Source organism: Carettochelys insculpta, chromosome 3 (assembly GCF_033958435.1).
Source record: "Carettochelys insculpta isolate YL-2023 chromosome 3, ASM3395843v1, whole genome shotgun sequence".
Classification (NCBI taxonomy): Eukaryota; Metazoa; Chordata; order Testudines; family Carettochelyidae; genus Carettochelys; species Carettochelys insculpta.
In genome coordinates this window covers 51046452-51061177 of record NC_134139.1, presented here as the reverse complement: position 1 = coordinate 51061177, position 14726 = coordinate 51046452, and the positions used below count along the sequence as shown (strand labels likewise).

Genomic DNA, 14726 nt, shown 5'->3' with positions numbered 1-14726 from the left:
GTTAAGGCACCTCACATGACCCGCCTTTTACTCCACCTGGACAAGCCATCTCTCCCCACTAGAGTTAACACCACCACCTTAACTTTGTGCCAGTAGGGATGCCAGCCTTCCAGCCCACTTTCCTCAACTCCCCACTACCATTAGCAGACACACATCTCCCAGTATTCTTGCTGCTCCCCTATCTATTATGCACAGTTCTGGAAAAATCACTCATTCACATTTAGGTACAGCAGCTTTCTACAGTGAATAGTTGTTTAGGGGCCCTGTCAGAATTCACCAGGAACAAGGCCACCTGTGCCATGTACCTTTCCTACGCATAGATCAATTAATTGAAATTCAACTAAAAAGGGCCCCTAGAGCTTTCCAAGTCCAACCACCACCACCAGTTTATTGCCTGCTTCAACTGCAATTCCATTTGGATTTTTTGGCCCTGATGCAAGTTCAGGGGGCTTTGAGTTAGGACCAGGGAGCTCTTTTCTTGTCTCAGCTTCAGCCAGATTTCAGCCTCAGAAGAAGCAGGCTAGCCTTTTTCTCTCCATTCCTCCATCACCCGAGTCTGAGTGGCTTTGCTAAGCAGTGCTTGGAGGTCTAAGCTCACCATCCCTTTTTCCCCAGGGATACCTTTCTGTTGAGTGAGTGTCAGTGTAGTGATGCCTCCAACAGGGTGAAGAGAAGACCTGGTACCCTGCCATAAGCCCAGAAAATCACAAGGCGAGAAAGGTGAACCTTTTGAGGGAGTTGATTTTTAATTGATTAGAACTCAGACCAAGTAACTGATGTTTTTGGAACACTTCAGAAGAGTCAAGCTGTGTTGAGATATCATGTGCTGAAAATTTGGGCGGATAACTTATGTTTTTCATGTTAAAAAAAATCACACCATGAACTCTCCACTTTATGTATAAAGCCAAACACAATCTTAATTCAGCTGGAGCAACGGCACCAATTTGATTCTTTCATGTTGGCTTGTTTGTTATTTTTAATCACTCCCACACTGTGATCTTACTTTGTGATAAAGAATCACAGGAGTGTAATACAATACTTTAATACACACACGCACGCCATCCTTCTGGAGAACAGAGCCCACAGAATTACAGGCTGGCTATTATCACAGCTAATGGATTTGTTCTTTTATCTCACATAGTGGGGCTTGTGTTTTTGTTGGCACTGATTTTTTATTCCCATTTTTATATATACACAGCCACATCTTGTTATAAACACACCAGTCAGGATGCAGACTGTTTTTTTTTTCAAACTCCCCTAGCTTCTTGTCCCAGAAGATGAGACAAGACAATGATTAATACATCATAATGGCAGATGATGAAACGGAACATAGATAAATGCAAGACAAATATTGGATAGAATAACTCTACTATTCTTACTCCTAAAGGTTTAAATTACCAGTAAATACCATATAAAGAATCTTGGGCACCAGCATAGACGACTTAATGGTAGTCTTTGTTCAATGTGCAGCAGTGGTCAGAAAAGCAAGGGTATATAAGGAATGGGATAGAATTGTACGCCTGGAAGGGACCTTGAAACGTCATCCAGTCTAGTTGTCTGCACACATGGCAGAGCTAAGTAATATCTAGTATCAAGACCATTCCTGACTGTTGTTTGTCTAACCTACTCTTAATGTTGGAGATTCCACAACTTCCCTAGAAAATTTATTGCAATGATTAACCACCCTAACAGTTAGGAAGATTTTCCTAAGGTCCAACCTAAACTTCCCTTGCTGAAATTAAAGCCTGTTGCTTCTTCTCTATCCTCAGGAGTTATTTCTTCCCACTATTTGGCACTGGTGAGACCATATCTGGAATATTGCATCCAGTTCTGGGGCCCCCAGTATAGAAAGGATGTGGATGCATTGGAGAGGGTCCAGTGGACCCCACAGAGTTCTCCCAGCCCGGGGGCTGCCAGAATTCCCCCAAACCTGGCACCCACAGGCTGGATCTGTCAACTGGGCTCCTCCCGCAGCCAGCTCCCAGCCACAGTGGTGGAGGGGTCCCCTGCCCTGACTTCCAAGGTTCCCACAGCCACCTCTGTCTCAAGTGGCATTTTTGAATATCCAGCAACCTCCCAGTCCCAAGGTTGCGGATATTAGTTTACTGTATTTAGTTTGCAGCAGAGAAGAGTCAGGGGCATTTTGCAGTCTTCAACTTCCTGAAGAGGGGGCTCTAAGGAGGATGGAGAGAGGCTGTTCTCAGTAGTGATGGATAGCAGAACAAGAAGCAATGGTCTGAAGTTACTGAGCAGGTTTAAGTTGGATGTCAGGAAAACTACTTCACCAGGAGTGTGGTGAAGCACTGGAACACTTTACCTAGAGAGGTGGTGGACTCCCATCCCTAGAGGTTTTTCAGTCCCAGCTTGACATAGGCTGCTGCTACCCTACCACTCTCCCGTTGGAGGGGCCACAGTAATGAGGCAATTCAAAGCAGGCTAATGATAATGATAATGATAATGAGTGATAATGTGCATATTCAGCACCTCATTAGCATAATGGCAGCCACACGAATTTTGAAGTGCAGACTTGGAATTGCAGATTGACAGTATAGATGGTGTCAGCTTCGAAATAAGCACCCCACTTCGACATTCCCTTACTCTGACCTAGTTCTGTGGGAGTAAGTTTCTTCCCTTATGTCGAAGTGGGACATTTATTTCAAAGCTGCCCCCATCTTCACTGTCAACCTGCAATTTGAAGCCTGTTCACGCAGCTAGTGTAGCAGCAGCCAAAGTCCCGGCTGGGATGATTTAGTTAGGATTTATCCTGATTTGGGCAGGGGGGGCTGGATTCAGTGACCTCTTGAGGTCTCTTCCAGCTCTGGGATTCTATAATTCTATGATTTTATAGCCTCTTATGTACTTGAAAATGGTTATGTCCTCTCTCAGCCTACTCTGAGGGACAGAAATACCTGAAAATATTGTAATGCCATTAGATAAAGTCATTGTTACATTCTCACCTAGAATGTACAGTTCTAGTCATTCCATCTAAAAGGAAATAGACAAACGGTTCAGAGATAGGCAATACAAATGCACAGAGGCGTCTGTTGGAGAAGCATTTGGAAAGGTTAGGACTGTGCAGTTTAAAGAGGGGACGAATAGAATCAAAAAACACTAGCTCTGGAAAGCACCTTGAGGGGTCATCGAGTCCAGTCCCTTGACCTCAAGGCAGAACCAATAGGAAGGAACATGACAGAACTATACAAAATAAAGAATGGTGGAGAGGAAGTAATCTGGGAGGTCCCACATTGAACTCCCATAAGAATGAGTAGCAGTTTAATTAAGCTGATAAAAATGAATATTTTTATATCATACAAACTGGCCAGAGTCTTGTGGCCAAGAGGTTGGTACCTTTCAACAAAGGATTAGACATTTGTATGGCTAATGAAAAGAACCATATTTACAGTAAGCAAGATTTCTGAAATATCAGAAAGGATAATAACCTTCACACTTTAGGACACAAGCTAATTGCTAACTGATGGGGGTAGGAAGATATTTATGCCAGGAGCAGATACTATTCTGTTTGCTCCACTACAGAATTTTCTCCTTCCCCTGAATTTTCTGTTACTGGCCTCTGTCAAAGGCAAGTTGCTGAATTAAATGGACCACTGGGCTGATGCAGTTTCAGATTTCTTATGTGTCCAAAACTAATGTAAAATGTTTAATGAGTAGATGGAGGACGATGCATAGTACAAATCGATTCCCCCTTTGGTTGTTATCTTGTTAAGGTTCTTGTCTTACAGATTTTTGCTTTTCCCTGTCTTGCAGAGCTGGACTTTTTATGATCTATTGTGTTACCTGAATGACATCTCAAGAGCAAAAGCTTCTCATCTAAATTCTTTAATTCAAATGAAAGGCACTCATTACTTACATAGATTTCTAAAGATAATATTGCAAAGCTTTTACCCAAATTAATCTAACTGTCCATTGTGGATACCAGCATGGTGATGAAAGGTGGGCCTAAAATATGAATAATATACTCTGCTTTTCCCAACTGCTTGCTGATTTTTAACAAACCAGTTCCTTAACTACATAAAGTTTGTGGCAACCTGGTTCCAAGCAGCCATTAAGCATTTTGTAAAGCATCTCGCTAGCTCTAAAGCTAACCTTCTTCACGTGCCAGCACATCGTCCATTTGATCAGACAGAGGTTTAGCACTGCTCACTGGTGTAGTTTTTTTTAGTCATCGGACAGGCTGTCGTGATAGGAAAAGAGGAGCCCAGCCTCCAAGCTATAAAACCAAACTCAAAGATAGACTGATCTCCATCAACAGGGCACCTGCAATTCACACACAAAGTGGAAGGAGCAGAGCATTTTGGAGATGAAAACAGGGCTCCTTCCTACTACATTGAGTATTTACTGCAGGGGTGGGGAACCCTCAGACCACCACCCAGAGCCTGACTACAGCTTGCCAGGATCTGGACCCTGACACTTGGGGCTTCGTTCCACAGAATCCAGCCCATGGCAGAGAGGAGGGTTTGGAGCCCTGAGCCTTGTGGGCTGGATCAAGCAAGTCGGGGCTGGGTCCAGACCATGGGCTCTGCTGGGAGTACTGCAAGGGGGACAGGAAGCAGCTCCAGGCTCCACTGCCAGTAGCTGCTGGTCTCTCAGCCAGGGAAAGGGGAGGGAGAGCAGCAGCTGCTTCAGTAGTGCTGCTCAGAGGCTTCATACTGCTGCTCTGATTGACTGGAATTCCAGCCAATCAGAGCAGTGGAGGGCAGTGCCTGAGAGCAGAGAAAGCCATGTGCATCCAGGGATGAGCAGGTAAGTGCACTCATTGCCCAGATCCTATGCCCCTCGCCTGCGCCTGTGCTCCGCCCATCCAGACGCCCACCTCTTTCCTGCACCCTCCTCCCACCCCCACTCTGCACCCCAGACCCTCCCACCCAGACTCCACAGCCCTCTTCTGCCTCTCCTCCCAACCAGCTACCCCACTCGCACCCTGCTCCTGCCCCTCCCTCCCAGAGCCCTCTCCCTCACGTGACCCCTTCCTTCCAGCCCCCACACCCCAAACCTTCCTGCACCCTTCCTCCCATCTAGACCCACACCCCCAGCCTAGCCTGCTCCTGCACCTCTTCCCACCTAGACCCTCACCCTTCTCCTACACCCCACCCAGCTCCCCTGCCCACAGCCCACTCATGCATCCCCCTCCCACACAGATCCCTCACCAGCAGCCTGCTCCTACACCCTCCCTCCTGCCCAGACTCCATGGCCCTGGCCCTGGCCCCCGTACATTCAGGGACCACATTAGCGAGGGGTCTTTTTTCTTGTCACTTGCGTGGCCTCCCAACTGATTTGTCTATGGGTCTCTGGCCCCTGACCTGAAAAAGGTTCCCCGTCCCTAATTTACTGCCACGTTGGCCATAATTTATATCTCGTTCCTGCTCTCACTGCAGTGGATTTGTGTTTCTACAGCAAGCAAATAGTACCTCATGTTACACTAATGACAGTAAGAGTTTTCCCTTGCCAGAGAAGCTCATCAGATAAAGAAATCTTCTAAGCTTTCCAAATGCCAAAGATTCTATTTCGTCACCTCGTCTTATGCAATCGCAGGCAATCTTCACAGGGATTGCAGATAGGAAAGTCTACCCACAGAGATTCCTTTCTGAGAACTGCCCACTTTACTATGAGATTTCAGTGTTGGAAGAGGAGAGGCATAGAGATGTACAGCTAGGGAAGCCTCCAACCAAAAAACAAAAGCAAAACTAAGCTGACTATTTTTCACAATGTAAGTTGGCCCCTTGACTCAAATGACATCTCCAAAAAACATAAGAAGCCTATAGCAAATCCTGAAAAGGCCCATCTTTGCCATTATACCTTCACTTTGCTTCAGGCCTGCCACCTACATGTGTATCCCAAAATGCCTCCAAATTAAAGTGGCAAGAATAAAGTCTAGGCAAGAGGGATGTTAAGAGGTGTAGTTAATGGGGTCAGCTCAAGGACATGTATTTGGAAGACATGCATTTATATGGCAAATCAGAGAAGATGAGTGATACAAAAAGCCTGTTCCAATGACAGGAGAAGGCTCTCCCACTAGCAGGAAGCTGATTATTGTGTAAAGGGAGAGGTGGGAGCAAGGAATTGACAGGGGAGCAAGTGAGACAAGGTAGGCTGATGTACAAACCCCTGGAGATCTTTAAACACATGGGGATAAATTGGTTTCAGTGGTGCCAGGATTTCCCTGCTGGAGTGCAGTTTTGTACTGGACCCTGCTGTGAATGGGGTAGCAGTAGATCTGTTTCAGGATGGGGATGATGATCATGGTGATGTCACATTTCTTTGTACTATACATGTGAGAAGAAAGGCATTGTGTGGCATTCTGCACAGACTGGAGCCTGGAGAGCTGGGATCTGGAGAGCCGGGAAGCTTAAGATGTTAGAGAAAATGAGTACATGAACCCGGGAATGACCAAGTTCCAAGCTATTATCTAAGTTTACAGAGATACATCTCCTAGAGCTGGATGCAACCTTGGCAGATCATCAAGTCCCATCATCCCCTGCCCTCTTAGCAGGACCAACCACCATCCCTTTTGGTTTTTTCCCCTCCTCCTATTGGCCCCAGACTCCTAAATGGCCCCCTCAAGGACTGAATTCACAACTCTGGGTTTAGCAGGCCAATGCTCAAATCACTGAGCTATAGCTGCTGAAAGGCTAGCTGCATAGTCCACTAAAGATGTGGCATAGTCATGAAAGATGAGAACACGGGTTCTAGTTTATAAGACTTTAGTATGGCTTAAAACATTTTCCTATGGTTTCCTTTTCTGATGCAGTTTGCAGATGAAACTTAGGATCCCTAAAACATTGGCCAAGCTGACCCCGAGCACAATATTTCCACCTTCTGTTTGCAAAGTGCAACTTTGGTGGCAAAATTAGCTTCTTTGCCCACAAATAAACTCATTATTTACACCAGGTGAGGGGGGAAAAAATCACTTTCATAGAAATTTCACTGGGAAAAAAAACCATGTTGAGAGCAGCTGGAAAGGCAGATTTTTGCTCTAGGACTAACTCTTTCATATTTGAGTGAATTGCATTGGTAGTTTTGCACTTACTCTAAGTGAAAAATAATGTTATCGTTTAGGACGTGTTTGTCGTCTTCAAAACATCTTACAAATCATTTAATCTCTGCAAGATAAGCAAGTGTCATCCGCCCTGGATTATAGGTGGGGAGCCTGAGGCACAGGTAAGTAAAGTAAAGACCATGTGACGGTGCTTAAATTGGTCTCCCAGACTCCTTGTCTTTCAATCTTATTGCTATAAATCTTGTGAGCAGGACTGAGCCAAACACGACAGAGGAGCATGACGTACATCTTCCCATTAATCTAGCTAGCAAAAGTGAGACCAAAACACAATGACACAGGAGCATGACATATCTTACCATAGCATCTGCCTGTCCATAAAAGAAAAGTTGAACCATGACCTTTGACATTATCCTTATGAGCATTCATGGATAACAGAGAAGCAGCCCTTTTGTTCCAAGGATACAGCCTTGGATTAAGATTATTTTTTAACTCTCTGGTGGCCAATAAGTGACAGAAATTAAGATAAGAACATCTGCATGGATGTATTATTAAATCGTCTTTCATGAACTGCTCATCTGATTTTATTTTGTTTATGACGACTTTGCAGCCTCTAAAATGGAAACTGCAGGTACTTTTATAAATAAGAATTTAGAACGGCCATACGGGGTCAGAATAATGGTTCATTAATAACCTGTCTGACAAAACAAAAAAGCAGTCCAGTAGCACTTTAAAGACTAACAAAATAATTTATGAGTTTTCGTGGGACAGACCCACTTATTTTGGTATTCGTTAAAGTGCTACTGTACTGCTTTTCTGTTCTGATAGTATATAGACTAGCATGGCTCTCTCTCTGTTACTATCTGTGACAATAGCTAATGCCAGATGCTTTAGTGAGAATGAACACATCAGGGCTATTTCCATCGTTTCGTTGTTCACTCCCAGCTTCTGGCAACTGGAGGTTTAATTCAAATGTGCTGGATAACAAAGCTTATTACTCTGTCTCACCCCCTTTCCCCCAACCTCAGTGCCCCAAGCATGGGGCCTGAGGCAACTTCCCCTTCATCACAGACCCCATCCAATCCCTGCTCCAGCCTCATTCAGCCCCCTTACGCTCTCGCCCCAGGCAACAGGGCCTGGGGGGGTTAACTGGGGCAGAGGGCCAGGCATGGCAGAGGCAGCAGGGGGTTGCCTGCCCTCTCTCCCACAAATTGCATTAATACTAATTGTAATGTTTTTAATCATTGTGGGAATACAGACGAGAGAGACTGTGCTTAACCTATTTCATAAGGAGAGAGACACTGTCAGTTTAAAGAACCTTGGATGGGCCAGGAACCCCTGTGAAATGAATGGGGAGGGCAGAGCTCTGAGTCAGCAGGCTGCAGGCCCCCAGACATGAGCTGTACGACTGGTTTAACCTGTTTCTCCCCACTGTTTTAATGACAAAGCTGATACCGGCTCCATGAGGAGACTCATTATTTTACATTTGGCTCCAGTGAAGGCTGGAATTTCTCATGGCTGGACTGTGCTTTGAGCCAAGAGCTGACATCACTGAGAGTTTTGCCCAGAGCCAAATCCACCACAAGCCGGTGGAAGCAGCGAACAGTTGCCCAGTGGGTGCAGTAGCATTGGACGCCCAGCCGAGCGGTTGCTGGGAGCAGCAGAGCGGCCAGCAGGTTGGGAGGCAGGAGCAGCGGCGGAGCAGCAAGCAGCCGGCAGGGCGGCAGCTAAGTGGTAAGTGGCTCAGCAGAGAGTGACCAGGGACAGTGAGTGCGTGGATTGCAAATGACCAGTGGAGTGAGTAAAATGCTACTGTACTTCCTCTACTCAGGATGGGAGATGAACCCTGCAGATGCACCCCTAAATTCGGGATCTGCCCTGACCAAGGGCAGCAGCTGTGGCATGGGCGCAGCGAAAGGCTGGGCATGTGAAGAGGATATTTGGGTTGCTGGACCTAAGAACCTGAGAGGAAGAGGACTTTTACTCATGGTTTTGTTCATGAACCCTGTGTGTGGTGCTCTCCCAAATTCATACCAAGCTACTTTCCTCCCTGTTTACTAAAAGCTTCTTTTCTACACTCAGCCTCCCTCTTTCTGAGTGGGGAGGATTTGCTTCTCAGAGGTACGCAGGGGTGTTGTGTGAATTTCCCGGGTAACTGGGTGGGGGTCAAGCTGGTTCTGTGTTGGATGGATGGAGAGGAACCTGTAAAAACTGACTGGCCCTGACTGCTGCTGGTTCTACTTGGGAGAAGTGTTACACAAGCTTGTCCACATATTTCTCGACACCCTCAAATAATTCTGATTTCCCTTTAAAAAGCCATTTTGACTGTTTCCCAACATATCTTGCTCATCTGTGTGTCTGAAAATTCAGTTCTTTGTTATAGTTTCAACCAATTAGCCTTCTGCTGAAATTAGGCTTATTGGCTGTAACCGCCAGAATCACCAGGCATCTTTTTTTAAAAAAAATTGGTGTCGTGGTACAGAGGCTAATTTAAGTGATAGGCAAATGGAACCCATAAGGAAAATGTGGAAAAGGAAGACCTCGGACAATGTGGAGAAGATCTACTGAGATTAAAGGAGAACAACTGGGGTACTCCTTGGGGCAGCTAGAAATTTTGTCCAGAGAGAGTGAAGTGGAGGAAACTTGTAGATGACCTATGCTCCATCCAAAGTACAAGGGTTCAGGTCAAAGTTACATACCACAGATCTGCAATCTCATATCAGAGTTCTTTCAAACTGCTTTGGTGAATACCAGCTGGGCCTAGTTATTTATTACAGCTTTAATTTACGAACTTGCTCTGAAACCTCCTCTATTGACAGCTCCGCCTGGGACCCTTTCACGTGTGGTCATCTAAACAGAATGACACCTGAATGTGAATCTCCCTGGTATCTGTCTACAATAAAGACCAATGCAAAGAATTCGTTTGCCAACATACTTTTTTTCTTCTCTTCTTCTTCTGCTATGTCTCCACTTACCAGGAATGTCAAAAGTGGCTATGCAATTTTAGATATGCCAGTTGCATACCTAAAATTGATTTTGCAGCTGTCAACTTTGGTCCCTGTTCTTACTGCAGAGCGTCAACAGGAGCACTCCTCCCATCAACATTCCTTAATCCTTGTGGTTCACAAGGTGTTCCGGGATTGATATTGACCCCCAGCATGTACTGTTTCAAGCATGTGCAAAACGGCGCTCTGGAAGATTGGCCCTAAGCGTTCGATCTCCTTATGCCAGTATAAGCCCAGCTTCAAGTGCTCCTTTAGCACCTTGATCATCAATTGGCCTATCTGTTGGTTTGGCAGGCTTCCTGCTGATGTACTCTTTTTTTTCCCCTCGCATTGTTCTTCAGATTTTTTCTTGGCCCACCTAATTATATTTTTCTCCTAGACTTGCCAGAGTTTATACTCCTTTCTATTTTCCTCGCTACGATTTTACTTCAATTTTTGAAGATTGCTTTTTTGCCTCTAACTACCTCATTTACTCATGTTGCATTTTTGAGAAGGAGTCTCATATTGTTTTGTTTATTTTTGTTTGCAGTGTACATTTATTTTGAGCCCCTGTTAAGGTATTGCCTCTCCCCTTTTGGGTTCCATGATACACTCCTCAAGAAGTATTCATTGATAGTGCCTAGAACTGTTATCTCTGCATCTTATCCTTAAGTCATCTACACATACCCAATCAACATGAGGATAGTTGAAATCCCCCATTATTATTACTTTTTCTACCTTTTCACCCTTTCCGAGCTCCCTGATCATGTTATGTTCACCACGCTGGGCAGCTGGTCTAGAAAATTCCTACCCCTATACTTATTGTTCCAGTATTGAAATTTCAATGCATAGAAAGTCAATGATAGTTTGAGTTACTCAAGATTTTTACTTACACTGTCTTACGCATATAGTGCCACACCCCCACCAGCACCAGCACAACCTACTCTGTCATTTCCATATATACTGCACCCTGGTATGAGCATGTCCCATTGATTAGCCTCGTTTCAACAAGTCTGCACAACGACTGTTACGGAAACATTGTTTTTTTAATGCCAAGCACTCTAGTACTCCCATATTAGTATTTAGACTTCTAGTAATTGTATATAAGCACAGGCACATTTTGTGAATAGTCACTTGCCTGCCTTCTATCTCATATTTAAGTGGGACTCTTCTGTTTGACTGTTCTTCACTAGCTCCTACAGGACTTTACCAACTTCTTTCTTACTCTGTTTATGAGGTTCCAGAGCTCCCCCTTTAATAAATTCATCCCTACAGGATGTCTCTCCCTGAACTTTATAACAGGGTATTTTATTATTTGTATCACTGTAGTAGCTGGCAGCCGCAGCCAAGGATTAGGACCCACATTCCCTCTAATTTTCTTCCATTCCATGTGCAGAATGAATTTTCTTTTGTGAACTGAGATATGTGCTGATGTGCACCACCAAGAGAAACACATGCTACCATCTGCAGGTGCACTGCAAATCAGCTGGGTAGCATTTGAATCTCTGCTGGGTGGCCATCTAAGTGCTCAGCTTGCAGGGAACCCTGATTAGGACCCCACTGTGCTCAGCTCTGTAGTGCTATTATAGTTACAACCTCAGTTTAAAAACTGAAAGACCAGGCCAAGACCTTGATGCATTCACCCAAACCTCTGTGCAGCTGAGCTGTGACCTGGTGAGGGAAACAAGGCTCATGAACAGAAAGGATTGTTCTTTAATCTTCTAGACCCTTATGTGTCTTTGTGCCTGCCCCATATTGAGGAGACTATTGCTGAAAGGAGGACATCTCAGAGACTTTTTAACATAACTTTGTCATCTGATGAGGCGGGCCTTTGCCCACGAGAGCTTATGCTCCAAAATATCTGTTAGTCTATAAAGTGCCACAAGACTTCTTGTTGTACTGGAAGGAGATGTCATTCATGTCTACACTACAGCAATAGTTCGAAAGAAGTTCTTCCAGAAGATCTCTTCTTTTAAAAGATTGCGCCCACACACAAAAAAGCAGATCAAAAGACTGATCTGCTTGTTTGAAAGAAAGCCTCCACACAGCCCCCGCTCTTTCGAAAGAATGGGCCAGAGATAGAAAAATCTGGTGCCACAAGGACTGCTCAGTCAATGGAAGGGCCCCCAGAGAGTTTACACATGCTTTTTCCCAAAAGAATCTTTCTGAAACAGGTGCTCTTCCTCATCTGGGACAGGAAGAAGGCTTCTGAAAGAAGTGCCATGTTCTTTTGAATTCCTTTCAAAAGAGCGCATTGTGTGTGTCGACGCTCTGCAAGATCTTTCAAAAGAGCCCCGGCTAGTCCGAAAGATCTCGCTAGTGTAGCTGCAGCCTCTGCGTACTACACCTTTAAATACAGAATAGCCTCCCTATCCTTCTGAAGCTCACCACTTTCATCAGCATCCCCCATTCCTTGCCATACCACTAATGACGGAACCCTTCCCTGCTTAAGGGATGGTTAGTTTCAAGGTACCGGGTATTTGCAATAAGCCAATTCAGCCTTACCATCATCAGCACCTCTTACCATGTTGTTCCAGAGACCCACTCCCAAGGCAGAGCGCTCCTCCTCAGTAATTTCCATTGGTGTATTTGATATGGAATTGCCATCCACCTTCCTGTCCTAGAACAGAATGTATTTGAGAATATGAGATGGTAGAATAGTATAACCTCATTGAGAAGAGAAAGATACTCAGCCCTGGAAGAAGAAAAGGATACTCAGCCCTGGAAAGACCCATTTATAAACGAAGCTGAATAAGTAAACACGCCCAAGAAGATGACCTCCACTGCAGCATCTGAGCAGAAACTTAACAGGGTACCATTCTGAGAAGTGACAGATGGACTTGGTACGAGGAGGCTGCTCTGAAAGGGCAATAAATTCTATGATATAGCTGGAAGATCACAGTAACAGCAAAGCAGGTACTCACAACAAGAATCACGTGTTCAGACTGAGGAAGAACATACTAAATAGAGTTAACAGAACCTGGTTTGGAATCAAGAGCTATTTCTCTAGCTGATGTTTAAGGGTATTTTAAAACACTGGCCTAAAGAACTCCATCATGAATCTTTGATAGGCTCTTGACTCTTTCAATTAAAAACAGTGTTGGAAAGATGTTAGTAACTCATCCTGTGAGTCTCTCTGGTCTAGGCAGCTCTGTTGTACATCAAAGCAGATGAAGAAACCAAGTTTGATATAACTTTACACCTAGAACAGCTAGTAGCTGATAGTCTGTGCCATCGCCTCGTAATTCTCAAAATCACGTGTTTCAAAGAGCTGAAAATGGATGAAGATTTAAAATCTAGCCAGCAACAGATCGCACGTTCCAGTAATACAAATCACAGCAATGTAGTGTTGGAAGGAACCTTGAGAGGTCATCTAATGAGCCCATCTTTCCCACATGGAGACAGGGCCCAATATCTGGATTACCCCCAATAGGTATTTGTTTAATGTGTTCTTAAAAACCTGTGGTGACAGGGATTCCACAGCCTCCCTATTAACAAGCTTTGTGATAATGTTCTGGCTGCTACCATGAACTCTATCTGCAGGGAAGCTTCAGGGATTCTGCCAACAAGTTACTCCTACATGGTCATCACACACACACGCACCAGGCAATAGCAACAGATAGAAACGGTTTCCAGATGGACCTTCATGTATTGTGGTCACTGGACAGCAGCCATGGTGATTTCCTCTCTCACCCTGGGCAAATCGTCAAAAGTTGGCTGCGTCAGTTTCTGATAATTGGACCCAGGATTGCAGCCTCCCAACAGTTTGGCACAGAGCAAAGCTCATAGCTGTTTCCAAGCCAGAGAGGTCACTGATGGGCCCAAAGAGTTACCGCCCAATGTTTCTGGTGTATGATAACTACAACATGAAGGAGAGACTGAAGCTATGTCTACATTAGGCAAAGTAAGTTGACCGCAGATATGCAATTTTAACTATGGCAATTGTGTAACTAGAATCGACGTATCTGCACTTGGCTTACTTGGCCATTCTTACCGAAGAAGGTAGATGGGAGAATTTCTCCCATTGACCTCCCTTATTCCTCGTGTCTCCCTGCCAGACACACAAAATTGAAACCCTGGAGATCGACCCTCAGCAGGTCAATCTTCTCAGCTAGTGTAGACATAGCTTAATGAGGGTTAATGAGGATATCAGTCCCCAGCTGCCTCACATTTAGGCGGGGTTCAGGAAGGGAGGATGCACCCAATTTCAAGTTCATCGAAGAAATGATTAGTAACCAAAGATTCATTTTGCAAGTCAGGTGGATAAAATAGTCCCCTTGAGCATCTCTACATTGATCTTCCAGGGGGACCAGTTTTGGCTCTCCTTTTCTTTTAAACACACAACCTTCCTGATACACAAGTAAAGAGGAACGTGTATACTGGTGACAGCTGTATTGCTGACACTGGATACATCTTCCATAGAATTGAAGGGACTCTCCAACACAAGACAGCTACCTTGTCCACTTTCTTCCAGGAATATCAGTGAAATCAAGATTGTGGCAACTACTCCCCATCTCAGCAATTTTTTTTTTTTGCCAATCAACCCACTTCCATCAGTGTCCAAGGTCACCCACAGCCACTTCAGTCACATACTTATGAGTAAAACTCAGTTGTAGTCTGATATACCAACTTTACCTGAAACAGCTGCATCTCTTCCTACATTGCCTTGATACAAAAATTGTGGAGGAACCTCAGGCAGAGCAGACCCTTCAGTCCTTTGTACATCTATG

At 44.7% G+C, this 14726-nt stretch overlaps 1 protein-coding gene across 1 annotated transcript in view; it reads right to left on the bottom strand.

Moving 5' to 3' along the window:
* PLB1 (phospholipase B1) overlaps positions 1-14726 on the bottom strand; it is a 130953-nt gene that overhangs the window by 96687 nt on the left and 19540 nt on the right. Inside the window, exon 13 of the mRNA XM_074988405.1 lies at positions 12521-12616. Coding sequence (XP_074844506.1) covers positions 12521-12616 — 96 coding nt within the window. The remainder of the gene's footprint in view (positions 1-12520; positions 12617-14726) is intronic.